Source organism: Ranitomeya variabilis, chromosome 7, assembly GCF_051348905.1.
Source record: "Ranitomeya variabilis isolate aRanVar5 chromosome 7, aRanVar5.hap1, whole genome shotgun sequence".
Classification (NCBI taxonomy): Eukaryota; Metazoa; Chordata; class Amphibia; order Anura; family Dendrobatidae; genus Ranitomeya; species Ranitomeya variabilis.
Genome location: NC_135238.1, coordinates 160,492,190 through 160,519,842, shown reverse-complemented (window position 1 = coordinate 160,519,842; position 27,653 = coordinate 160,492,190). Strand labels below are relative to the sequence as shown.

The 27,653-nt window shown below is 42.2% G+C and overlaps 1 protein-coding gene across 2 annotated transcripts in view; it reads right to left on the bottom strand.

Annotated features, from left to right (window-relative positions):
- The window catches only part of ARMC8 (armadillo repeat containing 8), a 116,004-nt gene that overhangs the window by 24,274 nt on the left and 64,077 nt on the right, over positions 1 to 27,653 (bottom strand). For both annotated transcript variants that reach the window (XM_077272138.1, XM_077272139.1), the window contains 3 exons: positions 15,051 to 15,133; positions 12,560 to 12,641; positions 11,951 to 12,037 (listed from right to left, as the gene is read on the bottom strand). In XM_077272138.1, coding sequence (XP_077128253.1) covers positions 11,951 to 12,037; positions 12,560 to 12,641; positions 15,051 to 15,133 — 252 coding nt within the window. The remainder of the gene's footprint in view (positions 1 to 11,950; positions 12,038 to 12,559; positions 12,642 to 15,050; positions 15,134 to 27,653) is intronic.

Here is a 27,653-nt window from a genome sequence, read left to right as displayed (position 1 = left end):
AGTTTCATTGTCGCCCATCGCATTTTATTGCCATGTTAGTGTGGCCAAAAAATGCAATTCTGGAGTTTTGATTCTCTTTCTTGTTACGCCGCTTACTGATCGGATTGTTTTATTATTTTGATAGATCCGACATTTCCGGACACTGTCATCCCAAATGTGTATTTTTTTTTATTTTTTAATTGTTTTATTTTCAATGAGGCTTTTTTGGTGGTGATTTGAACTTGGGTTTTTATTTATATATGTTTTTTCAGATATTTAAAAAAAGTTTTTTTTTCACACTTTTTACTGACTTAAATAGTCCGTTGAGGAGACGTAAAGCTGCGATCATCCGTTCACTTGTGCTATACACAGAAGGGCTTCAGCACTGCCGTGAATAGCATAAATCACAACCTATGAGCGCCAGAGTTCACAGGAGCATCATAATGACAGGCACAGGGGTCTTCAGCAGACCCTCGGCTTTCATCACAACCTATCGACGCACCCCCCTCCCCAGCTCACTTGACAGGGGAGGCGATGGACGGGATTAAAGATCCGCTTCTGGACGATGCATGTTAAATATTGCTGTGAGTGATTGACAGTGAGACTTAACAAGTTAACAGCCACTCGCTCCACCCGCAGCTGTTAAAGGCACTTAATGGCTTATTAAAATCAGCCATGAAGTGCGGGGAAAGATGTGGGCTCGGCATGTACACTACCTTTGATGTAAATATACAGCTCTGGCAAAAATTAAGAAACCTCTGCAAAATTTTCAGTTTGTCGGATTTTTCTCTTTATAGGTATATTTTTGAGTAAAATGCAAATTGTTCTTTTACTCTATAAACTACTAAGAACATGTCTCCGAATTTCCAAGCAATCAATTTTTTTTTTCTGAAAAGGAGAAATGGTCCAAATTAAAAAAAACCCAAAACATTGCTTTCAGACCTCAAATAATGCAAAGAAAACATGTTAATAATCATTCATTTAGAAACAATAATACTAATGTTTTGACTCAGGAAGAGTTCAGAAATCAATATTTTGTGGAATAACCATGATTTTTAATCACAGCTTTCATGCGTCTTGGCATGCTTTCCACCAGTCTTTCACACTGCTTTTTGGTGACCTTATGCCACTCCTGGTACAAAAATGTAAGCAGTTCTTCTTTGTTTGATGGCTTGTGACTATCCATCATCCTCTTGATTACATTCCAGAGGTTTTCAATGGGGTTCTGCTTTGGACATTGGGCTGCCCATGACAGGGATTTGATGTGGTGGTGGTCCTTCATCCACACCATGATTGACCTAGCTGTGTGGCATGGCGCATTGTCCTGCTGGATAAACCAGTCCTCAGAGTTAGGGAACATTGCCTGAGCAGAAGAAATCAGCTGTTTTTCCAGGATAACCTTGTATACGGCTTGATTCATACATCCTCCACAAAGATTAACCCAATTCTAGCCTTGATGAAGCATCCCCAGATCAACACTTTGTCGTCTAATGGTTAGACGGAGACCTGGAGAGGCATACAAGCCACAGTGTCTTACACCCACTGTGAAATTTGGTGGAGGATCGGTGATGATCTGGGGATGCTAATGTAAATGTAATCAAGAGGAAGATGGATAGTCAGAAGCCAAACAAAGAAGAACTGCTTACATTTTTGTACCAGGAGTGGAATAAGGTCACCCAAAAGCAGTGTGAAATACTGGAGGAAAGCATGCGAAGACCCTTGAAAGCTGTGATTAAAAATCATGGTTATTCCACAAAATATTGATTTCTGAACTCTTCCCGAGTTAAAACATTAGTATTGTTGTTTCTAAATAATTATGAACTTGTTTTTTTTGCATTATTTGAGGTCTGCAAGGAATGCATTTTTTGTTATTTTGACCATTTCTCATTTTCAGAAAATAAATACAAGATGTATTGCTTGGAACTTCAGGGACATGTTGTCAGTAGTTTATAGAATAAAAGAACAATTTACATTTTACTCAAAAATATACCTATAAAGAGAAACATTAGACAAACTGCACATTTTGCAGTGATCTCTTCCTTTTTGCCAGAGCTGTACGTCAAAGGTTGTGAAGGGGTTAAAGGGAAGAATGCCCCCTCAGATTTTTATGATCACTTGGAGAATAAATTATGTAAGAAATACAAATAAATAAAATGTCTGTAAAAGAAATAATAATAAAAAAAAAAAAATGAAAGTCCCGTGCGCAAAAAGAAAAAAAAATATATACCGTATTTTCCGGAGTATAAGATGACTTTTTAACCCCTGAAAATCTTCTCAAAAGGCGGGGGTCGTATTATACACTGGGTACGGTGTGTGCAGGGAGCGGTCCTGGATGATTCCCAGGGTCTGGAGGAGAGGAGACTCTCCTTCAGGCCCTGGGATCCATATTCATGTAAAAAAATAAAAAATAATAAAAAAAAAAATATGGATATACTTACCATCCGACGGCCCCCGGCTCTCAGCGGTGCAAGCGGTGGCCTCCGTTTCCAAGGATGCATTGCGCGAAGGACCGCTGAGAGCCAGGGGCCGTCGGACGGTAAGTATATCCATATTTTTTATTTTTATTCTTTTTTTTTTTCTTACATGAATATGGATCCCAGGGCCTGAAGGAGAGTCTCCTCTCCTCCAGACCCTGGGAACCATCTGGACCACACAAGCCGTATAAGACGACACCCAGCGTATAAGATGACCCCGGTCTTATACGGCGAGTATATCCCAAACTCCATATATTATATGGAAAAGTTGGGAGTCATCTTATACACCAGAAAATACGGTATATTAATTTTTTTCCATATAAAATACATTTTGCTATATACATACAGGGAAAAAAAAATAACTATCCACGTTAACATAAAAACCTGCTGGAAAATTAATTCAATGGGTTATTTAGTGTGAAATGTGAACAAACACATAAAAGAAAAAAAAAATGTTTTCCAGAAAAATAATACCACTCACAGCGGTCTGCTTTCTCTCTGTTGGTTATTAAAAATAAGGACGACCCTATGCCTTTTTCTTTTTTCTTTGATTTCTTAATTTATTAGATAAAAACACGTCAGAAAATACACATGCAAAGAACGGATTAGATATCTCACTGACATATTGCTTTATATCATCCTACTATATAATTGTCTAAGGGGTACTTCCGTCTGTCTGTCCCGGATATTCATTGGTCGCGGCCTCTGTCTGTCATGGAATCCAAGTCGCTGATTGGTCGTGGCAAAATGCCCACGACCAATCAGCGACGTGCACAGTCCGGAAGAAAATGGCCGCTCCTTACTCCCCGCCCGGCGCCCGCATACACCCTCCGGTCACCGCTCACACAGGGTTAATGCCGGCGATAACAGACCGCGTTATGCCGCGGGTAACTCACTCCGTTACCGCTATTAACCTTGTGTGACCCAGTTTTGTTTTACTATTGACGCAGCCTATGCAGCGTCAATAGTAAAAACATCTAATGTTAATAACAAAAAATAAAAAATGATTATATACTCACCTACGCCGCCTTTCCCGCTCCTCACGATACACACGGCACGTTCCGGCGGCAAGGATGGTCTGGCAGAAGGACCTGCCATCACGTCACGGTCATGTGACCGCGACGTCATCACAAGTCCTGCGCGACAAGGACCTGCCGTGACGTCACGGTCATGTGACCGCGACACGGTCACGTGACCGCGACGTCATCACACCCTGGGACCGGAAGCTGCCGCCTGCACCCCACACAGGCGACAGAGCTACAACGCGCCTGCGGAAGGTGAGTATATGTTTATTTTTTATTTTTTTAACCTGTGTCATACGTGGCTGGGCAATATACTACGTGACTGGCCAATATACTACGTGGCTCTGTGCTGTATACTAGGTCGCTGGGCAATATACTACGTCGCTGGGCAATATACTACGTCGCTGGGCAATATACTACGTCGCTGGGCAATATACTACGTCGCTGGGCAATATACTACGTCGCTGGGCAATATACTACGTCGCTGGGCAATATACTACGTCGCTGGGCAATATACTACGTCGCTGGGCAATATACTACGTCCCTGGGCAATATACTACGTAACTGGGCAATATACTACGTAACTGGGCAATATACTACGTAACTGGGCAATATACTACGTAACTGGGCAATATACTACGTAACTGTGCAATATACTACGTAACTGGGCAATATACTACATAACTGGGCAATATACTACGTGACTGGGCTATATACTACGTGGACATACATATTCTAGAATACCCGATGCGTTAGAATCAGGCCAGGGTCACTTCCGTCTTTCTGTCTGTCCTTCTGTCTGTCTGTCACGGATATTCATTGGTCGCGGCCTCTGTCTGTCATGGAAATCCAAGTCGCTGATTGGTCGTTGCAAAACGCCCGCGACCAATCAGCGACGGCCATAGTCTGGCAGCGAAATGGCCGCTGCTTTACTGCCATGCAGTCAGCGCTGAGCGCTCACACAGGGTTAATGCCAGCGTTAATGGACCGCGGTGTAAAGCACTCCGTTAACGCAGCTATTAACCCTGTGTGACCAACTTTTTACTATTGATGCTGCGTATGCAGCATCAATAGTAAAAAGATCTAATGTTACAAATACTAATAATAACAAAAAAAAGTTTCTCACCCTCCGACGTCGCACGTTGTCCTCGGCAGTGCAAGCGGCAGGTTCCGGTGCCAAGGATGCTATGCGAGAAGGACCTGCCATGACGTCACGGTCATGTGACCGCGACGACATCACAGGTCCTGCGCTTATACCAACCCTGGGACCGGAAGCTGCCGCGTGCACCGCACACAGGCACCAGGACTTCAAGGGGCCTTCGGAAGGTGAGTATATGTTTATTTTTTATTTTAAGTCTTTTTTAACCACGCATATAGTGCCCACATTGCTATATACTACGTGGGCTGTGTTACATACTGCGTGGGCTGTTATATACTACATCTCTGTGCTATATACTAGGTACTGTAGCTGGGCAATATACAACGTGACTGTGCAATATACAGCGTGGCTGTGCAATATACTACGTGCTCTGTGTAATATACTACGTAGCTGTGCAATATACTATGTCACTGTGTCGGGTCTGTTATATACTACGTCGACTGTGCAATATCCTACGTGGCGGCTCTGCTATATACTACGTGGCTGACCAATATACTACATAGCAATGCAATATACTACGTAGCTCTGCAATACACTATGTGACTGTTATATACTACGTGCCTGTGCAATATACTACGTGGCTCTGCTATATACTACGTGGCTGACCAATATACTACATACCTGTGCAATACACTACGTGGCTATGTTATATACTACGTGGCTGTGTTATATACTATGTAGCTCTGCTATATACTACGTACACTGTGTTACATACTACGTAGCTCTGTTATATACTACGTAGCTATGTTATATACTACGTCGGTTGTGTTATATACTACGTCACTGTGCAATATAGTACGTAGCCTGTGCTATATACTACCTACATATTCTAGAATACCCGATGTGTTATATACTAGAGGGCTGTGTTATATGCTGCCAGGCTGCTATATACTGCGTGGGCTGTGTTATATACTGCGTGGGCTGTGTTATATACTGCGTGGGCTGTGTTATATACTGCGTGGGCTGTGTTATATACTGCGTGGGCTGTGTTATATACTGCGTGGGCTGTGTTATATACTGCGTGGGCTGTGTTATATACTGCGTGGGCTGTGTTATATACTGCGTGGGCTGTGTTATATACTGCGTGGGCTGTGTTATATACTGCGTGGGCTGTGTTATATACTGCGTGGGCTGTGTTATATACTGCGTGGGCTGTGTTATATACTGCGTGGGCTGTGTTATATACTGCGTGGGCTGTGTTATATACTGCGTGGGCTGTGTTATATACTGCGTGGGCTGTGTTATATACTGCGTGGGCTGTGTTATATACTGCGTGGGCTGTGTTATATACTGCGTGGGCTGTGTTATATACTGCGTGGGCTGTGTTATATACTGCGTGGGCTGTGTTATATACTGCGTGGGCTGTGTTATATACTGCGTGGGCTGTGTTATATACTGCGTGGGCTGTGTTATATACTGCGTGGGCTGTGTTATATACTGCGTGGGCTGTGTTATATACTGCGTGGGCTGTGTTATATACTGCGTGGGCTGTGTTATATACTGCGTGGGCTGTGTTATATACTGCGTGGGCTGTGTTATATACTGCGTGGGCTGTGTTATATACTGCGTGGGCTGTGTTATATACTGCGTGGGCTGTGTTATATACTGCGTGGGCTGTGTTATATACTGCGTGGGCTGTGTTATATACTGCGTGGGCTGTGTTATATACTGCGTGGGCTGTGTTATATACTGCGTGGGCTGTGTTATATACTGCGTGGGCTGTGTTATATACTGCGTGGGCTGTGTTATATACTGCGTGGGCTGTGTTATATACTGCGTGGGCTGTGTTATATACTGCGTGGGCTGTGTTATATACTGCGTGGGCTGTGTTATATACTGCGTGGGCTGTGTTATATACTGCGTGGGCTGTGTTATATACTGCGTGGGCTGTGTTATATACTGCGTGGGCTGTGTTATATACTGCGTGGGCTGTGTTATATACTGCGTGGGCTGTGTTATATACTGCGTGGGCTGTGTTATATACTGCGTGGGCTGTGTTATATACTGCGTGGGCTGTGTTATATACTGCGTGGGCTGTGTTATATACTGCGTGGGCTGTGTTATATACTGCGTGGGCTGTGTTATATACTGCGTGGGCTGTGTTATATACTGCGTGGGCTGTGTTATATACTGCGTGGGCTGTGTTATATACTGCGTGGGCTGTGTTATATACTGCGTGGGCTGTGTTATATACTGCGTGGGCTGTGTTATATACTGCGTGGGCTGTGTTATATACTGCGTGGGCTGTGTTATATACTGCGTGGGCTGTGTTATATACTGCGTGGGCTGTGTTATATACTGCGTGGGCTGTGTTATATACTGCGTGGCTGCTATATACTATGTGGGCAGTGTTATATACTACGTGGGCAATGTTATATACTGTTTGGGCTGTGTTATATACTGCGTGGCCACTGTTATATAGTGTGTGGCCTGTATTAACGCATCGGTATTCTAGAATATGTTGTGGCCTGTGCTATATACTATGTGGCTGCTATATACATACATACATATTCTAGAATACCCGATGCGTTAGAATCGGGCCATTAGATATCTCACTGACATATTGCTTTATATCATCTACTATATAATTGTCTAAGGGTCATTTCCGTCTTTCTGTCTGTCTGTCACGGAAATCCCAAGTCGCTGATTGGTCGCGGCAAAACGGCCACGACCAATCAGTGACGGCCACAGTCCGGCGGCAAAATGGCCGCTCCTTACTCCCCGCAGTCAGTGCTCACAAAGGGTTAATGGCAGCGTTAACGGACCGGGTTATGCCGCGGTGTAACGCACTCCGTTAATGCCGCTAATAACCCTATGTGACCAACTTTTTACTATTGATGCTGCCTATGCAGAAAAAAAAGATCTAGTGTTAAAAATAATGAAAAAAAAATAAAAATCATTATATACTCACCCTCCGTTGGCCCCATGCATCCAGCCGAGGCCTTTCCCACTCCTCACGACGCTCCGGTGACTGGTCCATGCATTGCGGTCTCACGAGATGATGACGTAGCGATTTCGCGAGACCGCTACATCATCATCTTGCGAGACCGCAATGCACTCTTGGGACTGGAACGTCGCATCATCGGTAAACGCCTCGGCTGGATGCGTGGGGTCGACAGAGGGTGAGTATATAACTATTTTTTATTTTAAATCTTTTTTACACATGGATATGGTGCCCACATTGCTATATACTACGTGGGCTGTGTTAGATACTGCATGGACTGTGGTATATACTACATCACTGTGCTATATACTATGTGGGCTGTGCTATATACTAAGTGGCTGTGCAATATATTACGTGTCTGTGCTATATACTACGTCTCTGTTCTATATACTACGTGTCTGTGCTATATACTACGTGGCCTGGGTTATATACTGCATGGGTAGTGTTATATACTATGTCTCTGTGCTATATACTACGTGGCTGTGCTATATACTAAGTGGCTGTGCAATATACTATGTGTCTGTGCTATATACTACGTGGCAATTTGAACCACGCTTCGCTAATTGGTCGCGGCTGGCCAAATCCTGTGTGTAAATTGCATTATTCTGAAAACTTCATAAATAAACTAGATACAGATTCTAGAATACCCGAAGCGTTAGAATCGGGCCACCATCTTGTCTATCTATATCTGTATTTAAGATTTAAATGACAGAATTTCTGTCTGTAAAAGCTGATGTCAACGGTGCTTGCGCTGACGTCAGTGAGGTGAACGGAGTTCATTGGATACATACTCCGCTCACCTTTTTCCCCCATCACGAGGCACTGAGCAGCACTAGCACGCACAGCTCTGTGTCTCTGCTGCCGGACATGCTGAACGCTCGCATCATACCAGCGTTCAGTATGCCAAGTATATATAGCACAGCTAGACTCATCTATAGACAAATGGATTATTATTTTCTCATCAGAGAGGTGAGGAATATGGTTGTTCATTTTTTAAACTCTTTTACAGGGGACAAGAGCATCGAATGATTATAAATACAACAGAGAAAATGCGGCAGCACTCACCAGATGGCGTGGTTCAATCCTTTATTGAAGAAACAAATTCCATCACAGCGTGTTCACGGCACGGGGGAGTGCAGACATGGAGGAAGTGAGCAGGGAAGGACTCCCTGCTCACTTCCTGCTCACTTCCTCCATGTCTGCACTCCCCCGTGCCGTGAACACGCTGTGATGGAATTTGTTTCTTCAATAAAGGATTGAACCACGCCATCTGGTGAGTGCTGCCGCATTTTCTCTGTTGTATTTATACTGGAACACTTTTTCATGCGAGCACCTCCAGCTACTGAAGCGTTAAACACCCACAATTGACTGTGTTTTATCTGCACCTGGTTCAGAGGCTGTGCAGCGCAACATTTTTTCGTTTGCTGATATTTTGCATCGAATGATTATCTTCACGTTGAGGACAGGTGAGGGATATGGTTGTTTATTATTTACATTTTTTGTACAGGGACACGGGCATCAGTGGATTGGGCGTAACGGTGAATATAACTGACTTTTTTTAAATTTAAAAATTAAGTAGCATCTTTATTTCAAGTAAAGGACTTTATTCAGGGTGTTTTTTTTTTTATTTACAATCTGACTACGGGGTTAGTATTGGGGGTGACAGACGCCTCCCCATTACTAATCCAGGTTTTTTTTTTTAAATTTGTTTATTAAACAACAACAAAAACAAATGGACCTACATAGTTTACATATATCCTGGTCAGATACACTCATCATAGTAGTCATAAAAAACGCAGTAAGAGTATATAAATAATTTGCATTAATGTGTGTCTCAATACACAGACCGGATCATATAGGTTCAGGAAATTACAGTATGTCTACAGTACTTAAAACCTTAAAACTATTTTACTGCCAAAACAATCCCCATCTCATCTATAAAATAATACTGAAGCACAGCGCGAACCATGCATATTTTACCTTGAGTTCTATCACATTGGAACCAGACCATCAACCATGTGATGACATAGTAAGGTACGACAAGTTCCATACATCCCAGATCTTATAAAATTTCTCTAAACAGCCCCTATTCTGGTATAAGGTACACTCGCATGGTATGATTGAATTTACCAGCTCAATCCATGCCCTGATAGATGGATACGTATTGCCCATCCAGCGCAAGGCTATTAGTTTCCTTGCCAAGAAAAGTGTCTCTCTCAAGAAAATTTGAACATGGTGTCCCCACGTCTCTTCCTCTAGTACCCCAAATAGACTAATGGATTCAGAGGGATAGGAATATGTACAAGAGAGGTCAGCAATGAAGGTACCTCATTCCAAAAAGATAGGATGACTGGACATCTCCATATCATGTGTATAAAGTCCGCCTCTCCTGTGTGGCATCTAAGGCATTCTGACGATTGAGACCAACCAATTTTGAATAGTCGTAACGGGGTTAAATAGGATTGATGTATTATATACATTTGTATCATTTTATTGTTATCCGAAGGGGATACTTTAGTTGGGGACTCAAGAACCATCTCCCAGTCCTCATCGTGAAGTTCAGGTACCAGGAGTTTCCACTTTTCTCTAAGGCTATTTTCACGCTAGCGTCGTTTGGAATACGTCGCAATGTGCCACTGTGGCAAAAAAAAACGCATCCTGCAAACGTGCCCGCAGGATGCGTTTTTTTGCCCATATACTTACATTAGCGGCGCATTGCGATGTATGTCCATACGTCGCAAGCGTCGCACACTGGAAGTGCCAGCCCGTCGGCACAAAAAAATATGTGTATAGCGCAGAGATAAGACCACGGGACCCCTGTGATTTAATGATTCCTATCAGTGTGAAGGATGATATTATTTGCGTCGTATTTATGTTACGCATATGTGATTGAATCGCTGATCTAAGTGGCAAATAGCTTAAGAACTGAGGCCGTGGGATATCATATTTAAGTTGCAATTGTTCAAAAGACATTAGGGCACCGTGTTCATATAGATCATTAACCGAGAGAACATCATATGATGTCCAGAATTGAGCACATGGGTGGTTCAGTAGCCCTGGGAAGTATTCATTATTTCATAAAGGCATTTCGGCTACAATACCATCAAAGTGAATTACTTTTTTATACCTGCCTCCAAATCAACCTCGCCAGCTGGAGTAATGGTAATAATCTGGGGGTGTTAGGTTTATCTACTTCCAAAAAACCCAACGGGCAATCAATCCTTGCGGCACCAAGAACCAGATGACGCTCTGAATTTGGCAAACAGCCCCCAGGCATCCATTTCCCCAAAGCTCTAAGTTGTCTGGTCAAATATAAATAAAAATCTGGCAACGCCGCTCCTCCCATTTGTTTAGACCTATGCAGGGTAGACAATTTAAGTTTAGGCCTAGACCTCCCCCATATAAAGGGCGAGGCTAGCAAGTTTAACTAATCCCGGTGTTTGATGTCAGCTGCCAATAGAAAGCCAATATCAACCCCAATACTATTACCCCACTTGCAAACGCACAAGGGCAAGTGGATGCGCCTTTTCTGGGGTGGCTGAGAGCTGATGTTTTAGTCTGGGATGGGCACAAATCCATCACCCCTTCTTAGCCTATTCATATCAGCCCGCAGCTGACTGCCCTAGTCTTTGCTGGTTATTAATTATAGGGGGACCCTATGTCATTTTTTTGTGGGGGTCCCCCATTTTAATAACCAGTAAAGGATTAGTAAACAGCTATGAGCTGATATTAATAGCCTAGGAACTTCCATGTGTATTACCCCCCTTCCCAAGCTAAACACATCTGCCCCCAGCTGTCCGCTTTCAGGGAATTCCATGCCATTTTTTTCAGAAATGTATTTATTACTAGTTCAGCAAGCTACACAAGCACTGTGCTAATCATATATGTCATCAAAATCTTTATATCTACTTATTCTATGTAAAAAAAATAAAAAAAATAAATAAATATATATATATATATATATATATATATATATATATATATATATATATATATATATATATTATATTATATATATATCCTGACTTGCCACGCTGTGATTTTACTGTACGCGGCTGATGAAATGTCGGGTTTTCAAGGAAATGGGTGAGCAAAATTCTGAAGGCACTCGCATTTTCCGAATGCCGTCCGATTTTTAATTGCACCCACTGACTTGCAATGGAGAGTCCCCTCCTATATACGAGGACAATCGCAGCATGCTGCGATTTTTTTCTCAGTCCGAACTGAGTTGAGAAAAAAAAGCTTGCAGATGAGCAGGGAATCAAAGAATAACATTAGTCAGCGTGCAATCCGATTATTTATTGGATTGCACTAGTCCATTTTTCTCACAAATGAGTATGAGCCCTTACAATGAGGGATACGTATTACAAACCTCTTTACTAGGTGAGAACTCAAGTAGAAGGTTGCATAATGTTGATGAAGCCACCACTAGAATATCATCAGGAGCATTCTGTAAGACCTACATACAAAGAAAAAGTTTATTAATGCTTGGTGTGTTAAAGGGATTTTCCCACAAACAAAAGTTCATTTTATTCACTAGATCAATTGGATGTCCCTGTGCTTCCTCCCCTGCCCAGGTGCTGTGTGGTATGATCAGACCATGTTACTGCACGGTCAGACACAACCATGTCATGACAGGAGCACATTTATAAGATTGTCTCAGCAGAGGAGACATTTTGGTGGAGTCAGAGTCTGTCATGGAAACTGAGGAGTCGGAGGTTTGGTTTCCCGACTCCACGGCCCTGGCAGGGCTTTGGAGTCGGATCCCATTTTGATCTAGTGAATAAAATGAACTTTTGTTCATGGGAAAACCCTTTTAAAGGGAACCAAAATAAAACTATTATTTCCTGGAGACAACATTTATAGAATGAGGAAATTTGTAAACAACAATTTGGCATCCTAATTATGTCCTGGTAAATTATCAATTGCTACATGAAAAGAAAACAAAACCTAAAACACAATTTTGTTAATGATGAATTACCTTCATTAGAGGCTTCCAAACGGCATGATCCTGAAAACTGGTACGAAGTTGCTGGACTGATCTGGATAAACTATGTAAACATCTAGAGAGAAATCTACAATTAGATGGTTTCCAAATGTGCACTATGCTATATGGTGACGGCGTTTCATAAACTGGGCTGAATTATGATCTCAACGAGAATACAACCTGGTGAAAAGTAAAAGGAACCTTCCAAGATGCCTCGCCGTAATATATGTAATAAGACACATTCTGTTTGTTATAGCTGCCTAATAACTTACAGCTAAGGCCATTAAGTGTAATTAAGATTCCTGTTTAATATTTGCTATGAAGCCAGTGTGTTCACAGAATCTAGTGATGATGAGCGAGCATGCTCGGTGCCAAGGCCCCTTTCACACATTAGGTTTTTGCCGTCAGGCTCAATCCGGCTAATTTAAAAAAAAAACGGATCCGGCAGCAACATTCGCCGGATCCCTTTTTTTGAAAATTAGCCGTTTTTTTCCCCATAGACTTGTATTAGTGCCGGATAACTTTGTGTTTCGTCTGGTTTTCGTTTTCTAGAAAAAATGTCCATAGCAACGTTTTTTTGTCTCCGGCGAAAAAGCCGGAAGCGCCGGGAAATGAAGGATTCCGGTGCCAGATTCCGTTTTTTTTTTTTTAAACTGAGCATGCTCCAAATTTTTTTATCCAATTATCTGGATATGCTAGTCGGATCCGTCGCATCAGTTTTTCACAATCTGCGCCGGATCCGTTTTTTCCAACATTCGCCGGATTTTGCCTGATGTGGGAAAGTAGCCTAACCGTATCTTCGGCGTGCTTGAATAATATGTTCGAGTCCCCACACTTGCATGTCTCACGACTGTTCGACAGACACTCGGTTAGCAGGAGAGCATGCTCAGATAACAGCTTATCAGAGCACCTTCACTCATCACTAGAATCCAATGCACTAGATTTGCTGCATAGAATTTCAGCTGCAATCTGGCAAAAGCCAAGAGAAATCCACATTAATCTGTGTGGTGCAGATTTATTTATAGTTTTCTAGCCATGATTGGTGCTTTTTTTTTAACACTATTTTAGATCAATCTATAGTCTGTATTTCTCAATTCTACGCTACTCACATAGTAATGGTAGCTTGATCCGATGGCGACTACTAATGACCGCTGAAGACTATGACTGGCTGCAGCGGTCACATGTCTACAAGATATGTCCTCGCTAAAAGCCAGATTATGGAAACTGGTCATGCACCAGGCCAGCATCACCATGGGAGCTGCAGACGTCTTTAAAGATTATTTAACACTGTCCTGAACCTACGGGTTTTGTTGAAGGTCCACAGTTAATCTGTAGCAACATTTGCAAAAATCTCTAAATTGTGGATTTTGACCTTTTACTAAATGAGGGTGAGGGGAAAAATAAAATAAAAAGCCATGCTGTGGATTCACAAATCTACACAGAAGGTCAATTTCAGCTCAGAACATTTCTTTACCAAGTAGCTGAGATTTATCTACTGTTACGGACATATCTCGCTGCAGATGTTATGTTAGGCTACGTTCCCACCATGAGTATTTGATGAGTTTGTGATGTTGCAGATTTTCTGCACCTATTAGATAAATTATGTTATTTACTTTTTTACATAGCGTTTTTGATTGCTTTTGATGTTGTGGTTTTTGCATGTAATGTTTCAAATAAAGTTGCTTTGTTTTCTACACTTCTTAGTATATGGCTTTGACAAAAACTTTATTGATACAGTCCTCTCCAGTGGAAGTACACTAAACACATGCGCTTTTCTTTTTTTTTAAATGTGGATCATCCGCATTTAATTTAATTATTCGGGGAAGATCATCATATAACTCATAACACCCACAAGAGAAATTGACACGTCGCAACTTTGAAACGTGCACCGCAGGACAGTTTACTGTGCATTAAAAAAAACAAACAAACAAAAAAAACAGAAGGGTCCTGAGATTTCTATAAATCCCATCCAGTTTACTGGAACTGTAAGGCCATGTTCACACATTCAGTATTTGGTCAGTATTTAACATCAGTATTTGTAAGCCAAAACCAGGAGTGGAACAATCAGAGGAAAAGTATAATAGAAACATATGCACCACTTCTGTATTTATCACCCACTCCTGGTTTTGGCTTACAAATACTGATGTAAAATACTCACCAAATACTGAACATATGAACGTGGCCTAATACAAATACTGATGTAAAATACTGACCAAATACTGAACGTGTGAATGTGGCATTATGCTGATTGTTTTGTGCAACGAAAATACATAATCAAAGACTCATCGTGGGAATTTAAGCTAAGATCCCATTCAGAAGGTCCACAGTGATTCCGATATGTGGGAACATAGCCATAGATTCTAATGGCATTTGTCAGAACATCTTTTCAGCCTCCTTATCATTGGATCTGCTTTCCTCTGAAACATGCTACATGAGTTCAAACGACAAATGAGTAGACGGAGCGCATGTGCTGTGTGAACCATACCTTACTGCAGCTAATCGCACCTTGACACTAGTCTCAGACAAGCCATTCACAATCCGGTCCATCATATGCTCGGCCTCAATGATCTAGAGGGAGATGTCAATGCAGCATCAATAACATCATGGACGCCTCGTGCACACATGCCTATCCAGCGTAGGATATTTCATCCCCTTTCAGATTATGAATCGGTAAGGAAGGTTCGTGCCCATTTACTCATTTCTACTAAAGCTTTTTGGTGTTGAGGCTTTTCAAATTTTTTTTTTTTACCAAAAGCACATTGTCATAAGTAATACACAATCAAAAGCAAGCAGTAAAAAGGAAATAAAACTAATTTATACACAAACAATACAATAATGCCATAATACCATCTTTTTTCCTCAAAACTCTTAAGCTGCATGCCCACGATCAGGAACTGCTGTGGGTTTGATGCTGTGTATTTATGCAGAGTCAAATCCGCAGCGGAATAAGGTTACAGCCTAGTGGAAGGGATTTCTAGAAATCCCGTGTCTGCCATACATGCATGTGAGCCTGCGGATCATCCGCAGACACTGACATGCGGCACGTCTATCCAGACCGCAGCATGTCAATTTCTCTTGCAGAGATACGAGTCTCCGCAAGAGAAATTACACTAACAGAATGTATAGGATGCTGTGAATCCGCACGGTTCAGGGAACACATGCGGACTTCAATAGACTGTACCGTGTGGACATAGCAGACATGTGCTACGTCCAAAGTGCTGCTAGTTCCGGATCTTGTGCGCCGGGCCTTATGAATTAGTCACATAAGCCATGAATATAAAATCCACGTGTGGACCAGTATAAGTGTAACCTCCAGAATAAGGCAGAGCCCTCTGTTCCTCAGCTATGTGGTGGCTTCCAGCTATTCAACTGATCTAAAAACCCATTGAAAAGGAAAAAGAAAAACACAACCTATTGCTGCAAAAAAACCAGGATGAATTTGGTAAATATTTTTTGTAACAAAATTAAAAAGGGATTGTCTTGTTTTCCTTTCTCCAGGAGTGCACCCAGGAAACAACAATCCAATGAGAGCCATCCATTCTTTAGAACGGAGAGGATATTTAATAAGTAGTAAATTGTTATGTCGTTTGTTTTTACAAACACTTTGCAACGTTAACCACATAAGAACTTGAGATACTTCCTTTAAACTAAATTGTAATACGAGGCTTCTTTACACCCAGTGTGGTCATTAGTATAATGGATTGTATAATATTCCCACAAAATGATATTGTTTTAGTAGAAGCGTAACAAACATTAGCTGGATTACCCTTTGTGTCTGCTGATAATATCAAGATCTAGACTCCAGATCTGGAGAAAGGCTATTATTAAATCCAATTTCACCATCAAGAATGGATACAGGCAGACAGCTATAGAAGATGTAAAGTTAGTAGTCACAGCTGAGCCCTAGTGTCTGCCAAATATGAAGATACCAGTATTAGAAACAGCATATAGTAGACAAGAGTCTACAAACTCACATTAAATGGTCAATGTTTCTGTTAAAGAAGCACTGCTACCATCAAAGTTTTTATCCTCTTAGTATGGTATATTGCAATCATCATATTATATAGCACTGTGCACATACTATTGCTCATTTTGCCTTTCTACCCAGCTAAATCTCCTCTTTTTTTTCTCTGTCTCTCGTCTCTGCAGAAACCATTACTCTCCAACTCCTGCCCCTTCCCCCTCCTGGCAGGGACTTTAGCAGTGACCCATCACTCATACGGGGAAAATTGACCTGCTGTTTCTATAAAAGAGTTTAGAAGGATTCCACTTTTCAGTTTTTAATCGCGTGAGCTCATTGACTCAATGGAAAAGAGAATAATTAAATACGTGTAAAAGCAAAATGAGCAATTGTAAGTCCACAGTGCTATACAATATGATTACTGCAATATATTAAGAGGATAAAGCCTTTGGTGGGAACAGTGCTTGTTTAATGTCCATAAATCAACAGTACAGGCAAGCCACAAAACAAAAAAAAAACAACTAAACTTAAAAACTTAATATACTTTATCAGTGTGACATGTGTCTTTCGCCACTCCAGACACTTTTCACCCTCACTCTTAGGGCTTGTGGACACGACAGATTAAATCGGACGAGTGCTATCCGTGGATTTTATGAATAGCACTCATACACCCATGGAGAGAAGGTACACACGGCACTCAAGGCTCCTTGGTGGTACACAAGTCAGGTTTCCAGCCCGTCAGTAAATGATAACAAATCACTTGGCACTCAAAGATTCTTATACAAGATGAAGATGAACATTTCGTTTATTTTGTGCATCCAGTTCAAAGGTTTAAACGTTTTCGGTCTAATCACAAGACCTTCATCAGAAACATCTTTGACAATACTGGAAGCCAAATAGCACGATATATGGGCCCAGAAGGCCTGCGCAAAACTGTACCCGGGAGATCACACCTCTATGGTCCTGGAGGATATGCTTGAAATGAAGCGCCCAAGTAAGGCGACGAATCGCAAGGAGAGATGGCGCTGGTGTCTCCAAGTCCCGCGGCCACGGGATCAACTGCATCCCTTGCTGCTCAGCGCCACGGACTTGGAGACACCAGCGCCATCTCTCCTTGCGATTCGTCTCCTTACTAGGGTGCTTCATTTCAAGCACATCCTCCAGGACCATAGAGGTGTGATCTCCCGGGTACAGTTTTGCGCAGGCCTTCTGGGCCCATATATCGTGATATTTGGCTTCCAGTATTGTCAAAGATGTTTCTGATGAAGGTCTTGTGATTAGACCGAAAACGTTTAAACCTTTGAACTGGATGCACAAAATAAACGAAATGTTCGTCTTCATCTTGTATAAGAATCTTTGAGTGCCAAGTGATTTGTTATCACTCGTACACCCATGTTATTCTATGGAGTTGTCGAAACATCCAATTTTCACAGACCGATATTATAGAGAAGGTGGGGACATTTTTCTCTCCGCCTCTGAGAAAATTGGATTCCACTCTGATCAAACTCTGATCAGTCTGAAAGATTGGGCTACACCTAGTATTATATTCTATGACAAGTGGAACTAGAAGGAGGCGGAGAGTGTTGCACAGGTAGGGAAGCACGCACACATATCGAACAGCTTTCTAGCCAGTGGTTTAGCTTTTTCCAGAGCTGTATGCACAGGTACACTGCTTAGTTCGGCTGTGTAATGTCCTCCAAGCAGTGGTATATAGGAAAATAAGGGCAGGAATGCCTCATGTCTGTGTGTGCAGTGTATGGACATCATAAAAACAGTCTCCCTCCACTATTCCAGAGTGAACTGAAATATAGTTTTCAGAGGAGAAGACTGGTGAAAAATTCTCTAAGGGTGCAGGTCATAATGGCCAGAGATAGAGTGTTATTCCTCAAACACAACTTATTCCAAAAAGTTACCTGAAATGTTAAGTACGCTTTAGCCCTCTCAAAACAAGTTTCTAATTTCATGTGTTAGGTTTCTGAAATTTTGGCAAGGACCTTGTGAGAATAAAAACAATTGAATCCTGGATGATGTCGTTTTCTGACATGATGCTAGAATATACCATCACATTATAATTGGGAGAATAACCTCGGAGACCCTGAAATATATCTTAAGAATGAAGGGGCTACAGCTCTGAATCAGCAGTGCAGTTTCTTTATTCTCAGGTATTGGACAATCACCGATCATAAGGTGACGGCATCTCCTAGCAATACGCCATGAAGTTTAATAAGATGAAGATGGTCCCATTAACAGTTAATTGTAGCATAATGTATAAAGAAATGGCTGATAAGGAAATGTAAAAATGCACGGAGATGACTTCTTCCAAAAACACTGGTGAAAATGTATTGTAGATTTATACAAAAGAATTCTAGATGTGTCCTAATTCACTACGGCCTTAGAACTCCAGTGTAATGAAATACTAGACCCTTATTTAAGGAAAGCAATAAGACATTGGCAATAGTATGCTGACTATGCACGCATACACACATCCATGTTCGTTTGCTACTCGTGTGGTCTTACCCATAATATACCTCAACAGTCTGAAACGGTCAGGGGAACACACTGAGAAAGCACAAGACGTCCAGAGTTATTCAGTGGGGATCACTCTTTATTTCATTCTCCTCAGACATACATTGAGCACATTTAATCAATCAATAAAAATAAGTTTTGCAAATTACAAAATAGTAAAATCCATAAAAAAGGACAATGTGCAAGGAAAGCATATAACAACTGTTATGGTTATTCAGCAAATGGCATTATTATACAAAATTCAGAACAAGGAAGTTAATAGGAAGCCGAAGAGTACACTTTGTTCCCAGTTCAAATCATTATGTCATGAAGTTTCTGCTCGCTTGGACCCATTGACACAGTATAAAGTAGAGTTCTCCTGTAATTATGGCTTTCCATCAAGTATAAATGTACAGGCACCCGAGAGTTTTAAAGCCTTCTGTTTAAAAGAAAAATTAAATCGAAAGCAGGTGTATTTTCTGGAAATCTCTCATTCTCCAGTTTGCCAAGATCCAAAATAATGTAACTTGGAGATTCAAAAAAAAAAGTTTACTTTTCCAATGAAAGACTCACTGCCTGGAGTGAAAGAGCCCAAAACAGCTCCGAAATTATACTTACGTGGTCCCCAACAAAGGCTGGTTTCTGGCAGCTATTTGCATAAGTTACAGATACAGTCTTAAGAGAACAATAACAAGTGGCAGGTGCCACCTAAGTTGTATTTTCAGTTTTTGCCAATGTGATCACTTTAAGGATGCGTTCACCCCTCCGTGTGACATGTCAGAGTGCTGCATGATTGTTTCATCGGACTTCACACGACTCATTGAAAAGAATGGATTTATTCAGACAGCTGTTACAATGGCAGATCTGAGAGCGAGATCCGTGAAACTCTGAGCATGGCCTGTTCTGACCAGATCTTGAGGACCAGAATAGGACATGCTCAATCGGCCTGTGAACTCTCAGTTAAAACAATAAATAAAATATCGGACAGCGCTCAGGCTGCATAAGTCTAAGTGTGGGATTTAGCTAGAACATTGGAATCCACTGTTCTCTCAGAGTCCTTAAATGAACTGTCGGAATTTATGAGCTTTAATTGCATTCATTGCAAATGGTTTACCAGGGGCTCAATTGATTTGTTATGACAAATATAAGGAACTGGAACAGTTTTGTCAAATTTCTTCCCAAATAAATTGGATCTATTTTTCTGAAAAACTTGCTGCACTTTTGTTTGTTATCTTATTTGTTTTCAAAATGAATAATAATTTATTTTTTACATGTGGTTTGAAGGTGTTTTTTGTAGGTGTCCATCTGCTCTATCTAAACAACACATGTGCAACTGGATAAATTAAAAGGACACACTATTTATACCCTTGTCAGATACACCTGTAGAGAAAAATTGTCCTTCCCACACAACCTCCGCAATTCCACTAATAAATCGCCAATATCCCATCTATCATTTAACTCATCTACTTCCTAACCATACATCTATCCATCTTCTCACTTTCCTACTACTGCAGATGCTCCATTTCTCCTCGCACTACCACTTCTTCACTGTTCACTAGGCAGCCGCTGGGCACGTGCGGGGAAGCTGCCGAGCATGCACGGGGAAGCTGCTGAGCATGAGTGTTCACCACTAGGAGGTCCAAAAATATCTAGGGGACATGACCACAGATAAAAATGTAATGTATTTACAGACCCGCACACTATTTTTAATGGAACTATATTATAAATACTCTTCTTTTGACAAGCTGTAGAGTTTGTTTTTTTAAGAATACCTTTTATGGGAAAACTCCTTTCCATTTCACAAACTTCCCCAGACAATGTTTACTTCCTTCTGATAAGCCATGCTGGTGCCATCAGATAGAAGTGAGCGAACACAGCCGAACAAACAAATGTATCAACAAATGTGCCTTAGGGTACTGTCACACAGTGGCACTTTGATCGCTCCGACGGCACGATCCGTGACGTTGCAGCGTCGCTTGATTATCGCTCCAGCGTCGTAGACTGCGGTCACACTTTGCAATGCACGGCGCTGGAGCGATAATTTCATGACGTAGTTGCGATGTAGAAGTCATACGGGACATTGGGAATATCGTGCACACCTTTGTTACACGCTGCGATCATGCCGCCACAGCGGGACACTTGACGACGAAATAAAGTTCCAAACGATCTGCTACGACGTAGGATTCTCAGCGGGGTCCCTGATCGCAGTAGCGTGTCAGACACAGCGATATCGTAACTATATCGCTGGAACGTCACGGATCGTGCCGTCGTAGCGACCAAAGTGCCACTGTGAGACGGTACCCTTAAACTATGTTAGAATATACAGTGGCCTCCGGGTACAGTCCCAGCTATGTATCTGGCTGCATTCTCGGTGCTACAGAACAAACTGTTTTGGCACAAACGTTAAGGTATGACGTCACAAATCCCCCTGAAGCTTCTCTGCCGATGTTACCCATGCTTTCGAAGACTGAATAGTTAATGTGCTGTAATTATTCAAGATGGAAAATTCAGATTTTTGACTTTAAAAACAAGTCACTTATCTTTACACGTCAGAACTCACACAATGAATTTACATTTCAGGTGAAGCGCCAGATGTCATTCTCTGCAATGCTAGCTCCATACAGCACTACACGGTTTACACTGGTGTAACTGGGAACAATGCCATTTAAGGTACCGTCACACTAAACGACATCGCTAGCGATCCGTGACGTTGCAGCGTCCTGGCTAGCGATATCGTTTAGTTTGACACGCAGCAGCGATCAGGATCCTGCTGTGATGTCGCTGGTCGCTGAATAAAGTCCAGAACTTTATTTGGTCGTCCGATCGCCGTGTATCGTTGTGTTTGACACCAAAAGCAACGATACCAGCGATGTTTTACACTGGTAACCAGGGTAAACATCGGGTTACTAAGCGCAGGGCCGCGCTTAGTAACCCGATGTTTACCCTGGTTACCAGCGTAAAAGTAAAAAAAACAAACAGTACATACTCACCTGCGCGTCCCCCAGCGTTTGCTTCCTGCTCTGACTGAGATCCGGCCCTAAAGTGAAAGTGAAAGCACAGCGGTGACGTCACCACTCTGCTGTTAGGGCCGGAGCTCAGTCAGTGTCAGGAAGCAGACGCTGGGGGACGCGCAGGTGAGCATGTACTGTTTGTTTTTTTTACTGTTACGCTGGTAACCAGGGTAAACATCGGGTTACTAAGCGCGGCCCTGCGCTTAGCAACCCGATGTTTACCCTGGTTACCCGGGGACCTCGGCATCGTTGGTCGCTAAAGAGCGGTCTGTGTGACAGCTCTCCAGCGATCAAACAGCGACGCTGCAGCGATCGGCATCGTTGTCGCTATCGCTGCAGCGTCGCTTAATGTGACAGTACCTTTAGACCAGAGGTGTCAAACTGCATTCCTCGAGGGCCGCCAACAGGTCATGTTTTCAGGATTTCCTTGTATTGCACAGGTGATAATTTAATCACCTGCACAGATAATGATTCCAGCACCTTGTGGAATGCTAAGGAAATCCTGAAAACATGACCGGTTGGCGGCCCTCGAGGAATACAGTTTGACACCTCTGATTTAGACCCCTGTATATTACTGGTGGCACAGGAAACAGAACATGCACCTCAAAAGGAATGGCACTTCACTTGGTTTAGTCTTGTGCCACAGAGATACAGACAATTTTCTTAGGCATTTTCAGTTACTGACTTTCATTTGCGCAAAAATTATCTATTACAAAGATGAATACAGATCTTATAGCAAGAATAAAATACACAACCCTAGAGGAAAAGCAGGGAAAGAGAGAAAGCTAAATGTAAACCTCCCAACCAGAGAAGGGTCTCCAGTCCAAGTTTTCCACAGAGTTTGATACTCTGTCATTACAGAATGTTGTATTCCTACCCAAACTTCATATTGGACAAAAAGTATTGACGTACTACAGGACATCACATAGGTCTGAACAAACCGGATTGATTTCCAACGTGCCAAGAATGAGCTGCTTCCCACAATCCAGAACTTAACCCACCACCTACCTTCCTTATAAATCTATTTTATTCTTAGATTTAAAAAAAAAATAAAATCTCCAGAATTGATGCTGCCTCACTTTTGACAACGTGTACATTTCACCCCAGAATTGTAGAAATGATTCACATCACCATAAAAAGATGAAGCAGATTCCTGGACATCCCGCAGCCCCGGATCCACCAGCACCCTGCCACAGGCCCGCCCCCAGCACCCTGCCACAGGCCCGGATCCACCAGCACCCTGCCACAGGCCCGCCCCCAGCACCCTGCCACAGCCCCGGATCCACCAGCACCCTGCCACAGGCCCGCCCCCAGCACCCTGCCACAGCCCCGGATCCACCAGCACCCTGCCACAGGCCCGCCCCCAGCCACAGGCCCGCCCCCACCAGCACCCTGCCACAGGCCCGCCCCCACCAGCACCCTGCCACAGGCCCGCCCCCAGCACCCTGCCACAGCCCCGGATTCACCAGCACCCTGCCACAGGCCCACCCCCAGCACCCTGCCACAGCCCCGGATCCACCAGCACCCTGCCACAGGCCCGCCCCCAGCACCCTGCCACAGCCCCGGATCCACCAGCACCCTACCACAGGCCCGCCCCCAGCACTCTGCACAGGCCCTCCACTAGGGCTCTGTCACAGCCCCGGATCCACCAGCGCCCTGCCACAGGTCCGCCCCCAGCACTCTGCACAGGCCCTCCACCAGCGCCCTGCCACAGGTCCTCCACTAGGGCTCTGTCACAGCCCTTCCACCAGCGCTCTGCACAGGTCCTCCACCAGCGCCCTGCCACAGGTCCTCCACTAGGGCTCTGTCACAGCCCTTCCACCAGCGCTCTGCACAGGTCCTCCACCAGCGCCCTGCACAGGTCCTCCACCAGCGCCCTGCTCTGTTACAGGTAAATATGCATAGGAGGAATATAGCAGTATTTTATTAAAAAGAAACATGGGGAAGACAGCAAGTATTTTGACATATCCATGCCAAGACCTGCTCTCACTTCTTTTTGTGAATTCCTGATGGAGATCACTTTCCCACTTTAATTGAATTTCAGTTTTTCTCTAGGGTTCTTTTGAAGAAACTCCCCATGTTATACTGAGAGGCCTTGTTTGTTTGGCTGAATTGATGCCACATTGTATAGTATAGGGTTAATGGCACAGTTTGATTTTACCACTTTAATATTCTTATTTTCAGCACAGACTTATCCTTTTGATACGAAGCAGTGCATGGTACCCAGGTACTTCCTGGACAATGACATTCCAAAATGTTGATCGGAAGGTTATCTCAAACTGATAAGACCACTGTGTAAACAGAGGATTTAACATAAGGGGAAGTGATGAGGTCTGAAGAGTATAAAAAGGTAGACAATGGAAGGATTGAGTCCAACTGCAAACTGCAAAATGAAAAGTCTACTCTTGTGCCCAACTGGCCCAGGCAGGGAGTGGCGGCCCCGGATGTAAAGGCTGAGTATAATATAAGTTTGTTGTCTGTTTGAGGTCATGCTTCTTTTGATATCCTGCATATTTTGCATCGTCTTGTATACATCTTTTTCTATCTTCTATGTATATATATTCTCTTACATGTAAATTTTCATTATTTCAGTTCTGTATTTCATTGAGCCATTAACGGTTAATCTATTTATCTTGCATCTTCAAATTCATTATAAAACAAAACATAAAAAGTAATTTTCTAGGTGATTTTTATAACTGTCAAAATTTACTAGCCACCCCACACTTATGGTAAATTGTACCATCTTTATTTTCTGGATATTTGAAGGGTTCCTCACACTGGAAACAGTGTATGGCAGACAAGCTAATGGCTTTCATTACAGTTAGTAGCTGGTTAATTTTGCTTAGGAATTTTAACATTGTATAATCTCCAAGATGGGAAAAAAATCAACTTCTTTACATAATTAGCTTAATATCTTGTTTCCATGTCTTAATTGTTCTTCTATGGTACTAAACAGTTTTGATGGGATAGAAAGATCTAGTAACGTAAAAGGTAACAAGGGTTTACGAGACCTTTCCTTTGACAGAGATGGTTGCTCCCTTGGACTAATGTTTTCTATAAACCATCTCCACCTCGGAGACTATTAAATAACACACTGTATCCTTCAGCCCTATCCCACCACCACATAGTGGTATGCGGAATATCTGTCCAACCCTTCTATCAAACGTGACATTTATCATTAAAGGAAAAGGTCTTATCTCTTGGAAATGAAACCGGATTTTGGGGAGAGTATGCATTGCAAACGTAAGGATTTTATCTACCCAATATACTCTGGAGAATATAGAAGAATCCTCTCTGACTGCACATAGTAGGAGAGACTGGTGCAATAGATCATCTCACTGGGATTAGCTGATATTAGTAAGCCAAGATAGGGCATTACCTTATCGAGTCCATTTATATAATGGTCGGTTACATTTGCATTTTGAGATGAATATGGAAATTAACTGGAAGCATGTCACATTTGGAATAATGGCCTTTACCTAATAATCCCTTCTTTTATCACCCAAAAATAATTTAGATTTGAACAAGAAATGACAATATTATCTGCATAGAGGGCGAAGATCTATGGTCAAGTCTAAAAATATTAGGAAAATGTAACAAGCATTTAACAGTCTACTGTATGTAAAGATGGTTTGGCACTTCCATCAGCCTCAGATTAATGCAGTGGAGACCAAGCTACTTATATAACTTAGTAGGGGTGTTATGCAAATTTATAAAAAGCCTCATAAATCCGGAGAAAAAAGGAAAAAAAAAAAAAACAAAAAAAAACATGCAGTGCTGCCCCTCAATAATAAAAGGTCCTTTTATTAAGGGCATGTCATACACAGTATACATAAAGAAAGCAACAAGTGTTTCACATGTATTAATGCTTCATCCAGGTCTGTATGAGATGCGGATACATGCAAAATGGCCAGGCCTGATAAAGCCATGCAAAACGCCTGTTGCTTAGCTTCAGCAATATATACCTAAATAAGAAAATATTTTACCGTCAATGGTAAATGCCGCATTCATTCCTCTACTTTTGCTGGACATATGGGGATATAGCTCTTCAGGAACAATTAATTTGGACTTCTTTGTCTCAGCATTTTGGAAGCAGATATTTTCTTAATTGGTGTTTGCAGCTTTTTATGAATTTAACAAACTTTATCTTTGTGCAAACTGGCTACATAGTAGGCGAAGGTGCCAAGTATGAGGTTTTCTGAAACAAACCTAAAGTCCCATCTCAGGCTCATGTATTTGTGCCCTCGCTCCCTCATGCTCTACACCCGCGGCTCGGTGTATGAAGATTGGCCGCTAAGTATGAGCAGGAGCTCACCACAAAGTTAGCGTTTGTTGAGATTTCATTTACAGAGCGAATACAATGTCTATACACTACAAGACTAAAAGACCAGTGTGAAAAGTATACTAAACTTAATATGCTTTAGTAAGGAGGAGCATGGAGTTTTCTTTTATGTGCATGATGGTAAAGAACAATCATTTCTTTTATGAACATCCTTGAGTTGAGCACCTGTTACAGATGGCCAATAACCATGTGATTTTCTGGAAGCGTAGTGAACGGAAACCCTTGGACTCATATCACGATGCAATAAGGAGTTAGTGATGTACTGTCTTACCTAGAGGCTCCACAATGTGCATTTTCATCACGGACATGGTGTAACCCCGTAGTACCCATACTCTTGCAATCAGTGAACCCTGCTGGAACCTATGATCACAGCTGATTAACTTCTTACATGGTATGGTCATTAGTGAGTGCAGCATCTAAGAAGTTTGCCAGAAGAAGGGGTCTCCCTCTGTCTACCGGTTGTTACTTCTACACCTCTTACACATAATGACCAAAATATGGCTGAGTAAAATTGAATTTTTTGTGTATGCTTAATATAAAGGCTACCAGTGTATCCACCATGGAGAAATGAATTGGTAACACTGTATGTAATCAAACAGAAAATGAAAACCACTGTGGAAATCTGCTGGAAGAAATGCATGCGCAAAACATCCTGTTTACAGCACGTTCCTACCAGCCCTCTCAAATTCACGATTTTGCGCTCACTAGCACAGAATGAGGGTCCAATTTGGTTTTACCATTTACCCTTTGGATTGCAATAGAGAACGGATTCAAGGATATAGGAGGACATAATGACAACGTTAGTTGGGCTAGGCGGGTTGTCTTATTTCGTACATTTATAGCACATCCAGAGGTGGGACTCGCATTCATCAGACACATCCTTAGTCCTGTAAGACTATGTAAAATCATATATTTTTGCATTCTTAAATAACGAACAAGGTGGAATTTTGAAAGGTTTTGAAAAAGAAACCACTGGCTGATTTGCTCTGGGTAACAAAGTGGGGTAAATGAAATAGTGGGCCATTATTAGTGTTGGCTAAGCCGCTCATGTGAAATAAGCTGATGTTTGCACAGCTACTTCCCAGCACACAGTGTCATCTTACACAAGGCTCTTATGCTCCACAAGCCTTGCATCTTGGGATTCATCAAGTCTGTCGAAATCCCTACTCAGACCGTCGATAATAGGTCTGTAGAGCACTTTATGGTAATTGAAAATATAAGTGGCAACATTAAATATGCAAAAAAAAAAAAAAAATGTTGCAAAATACA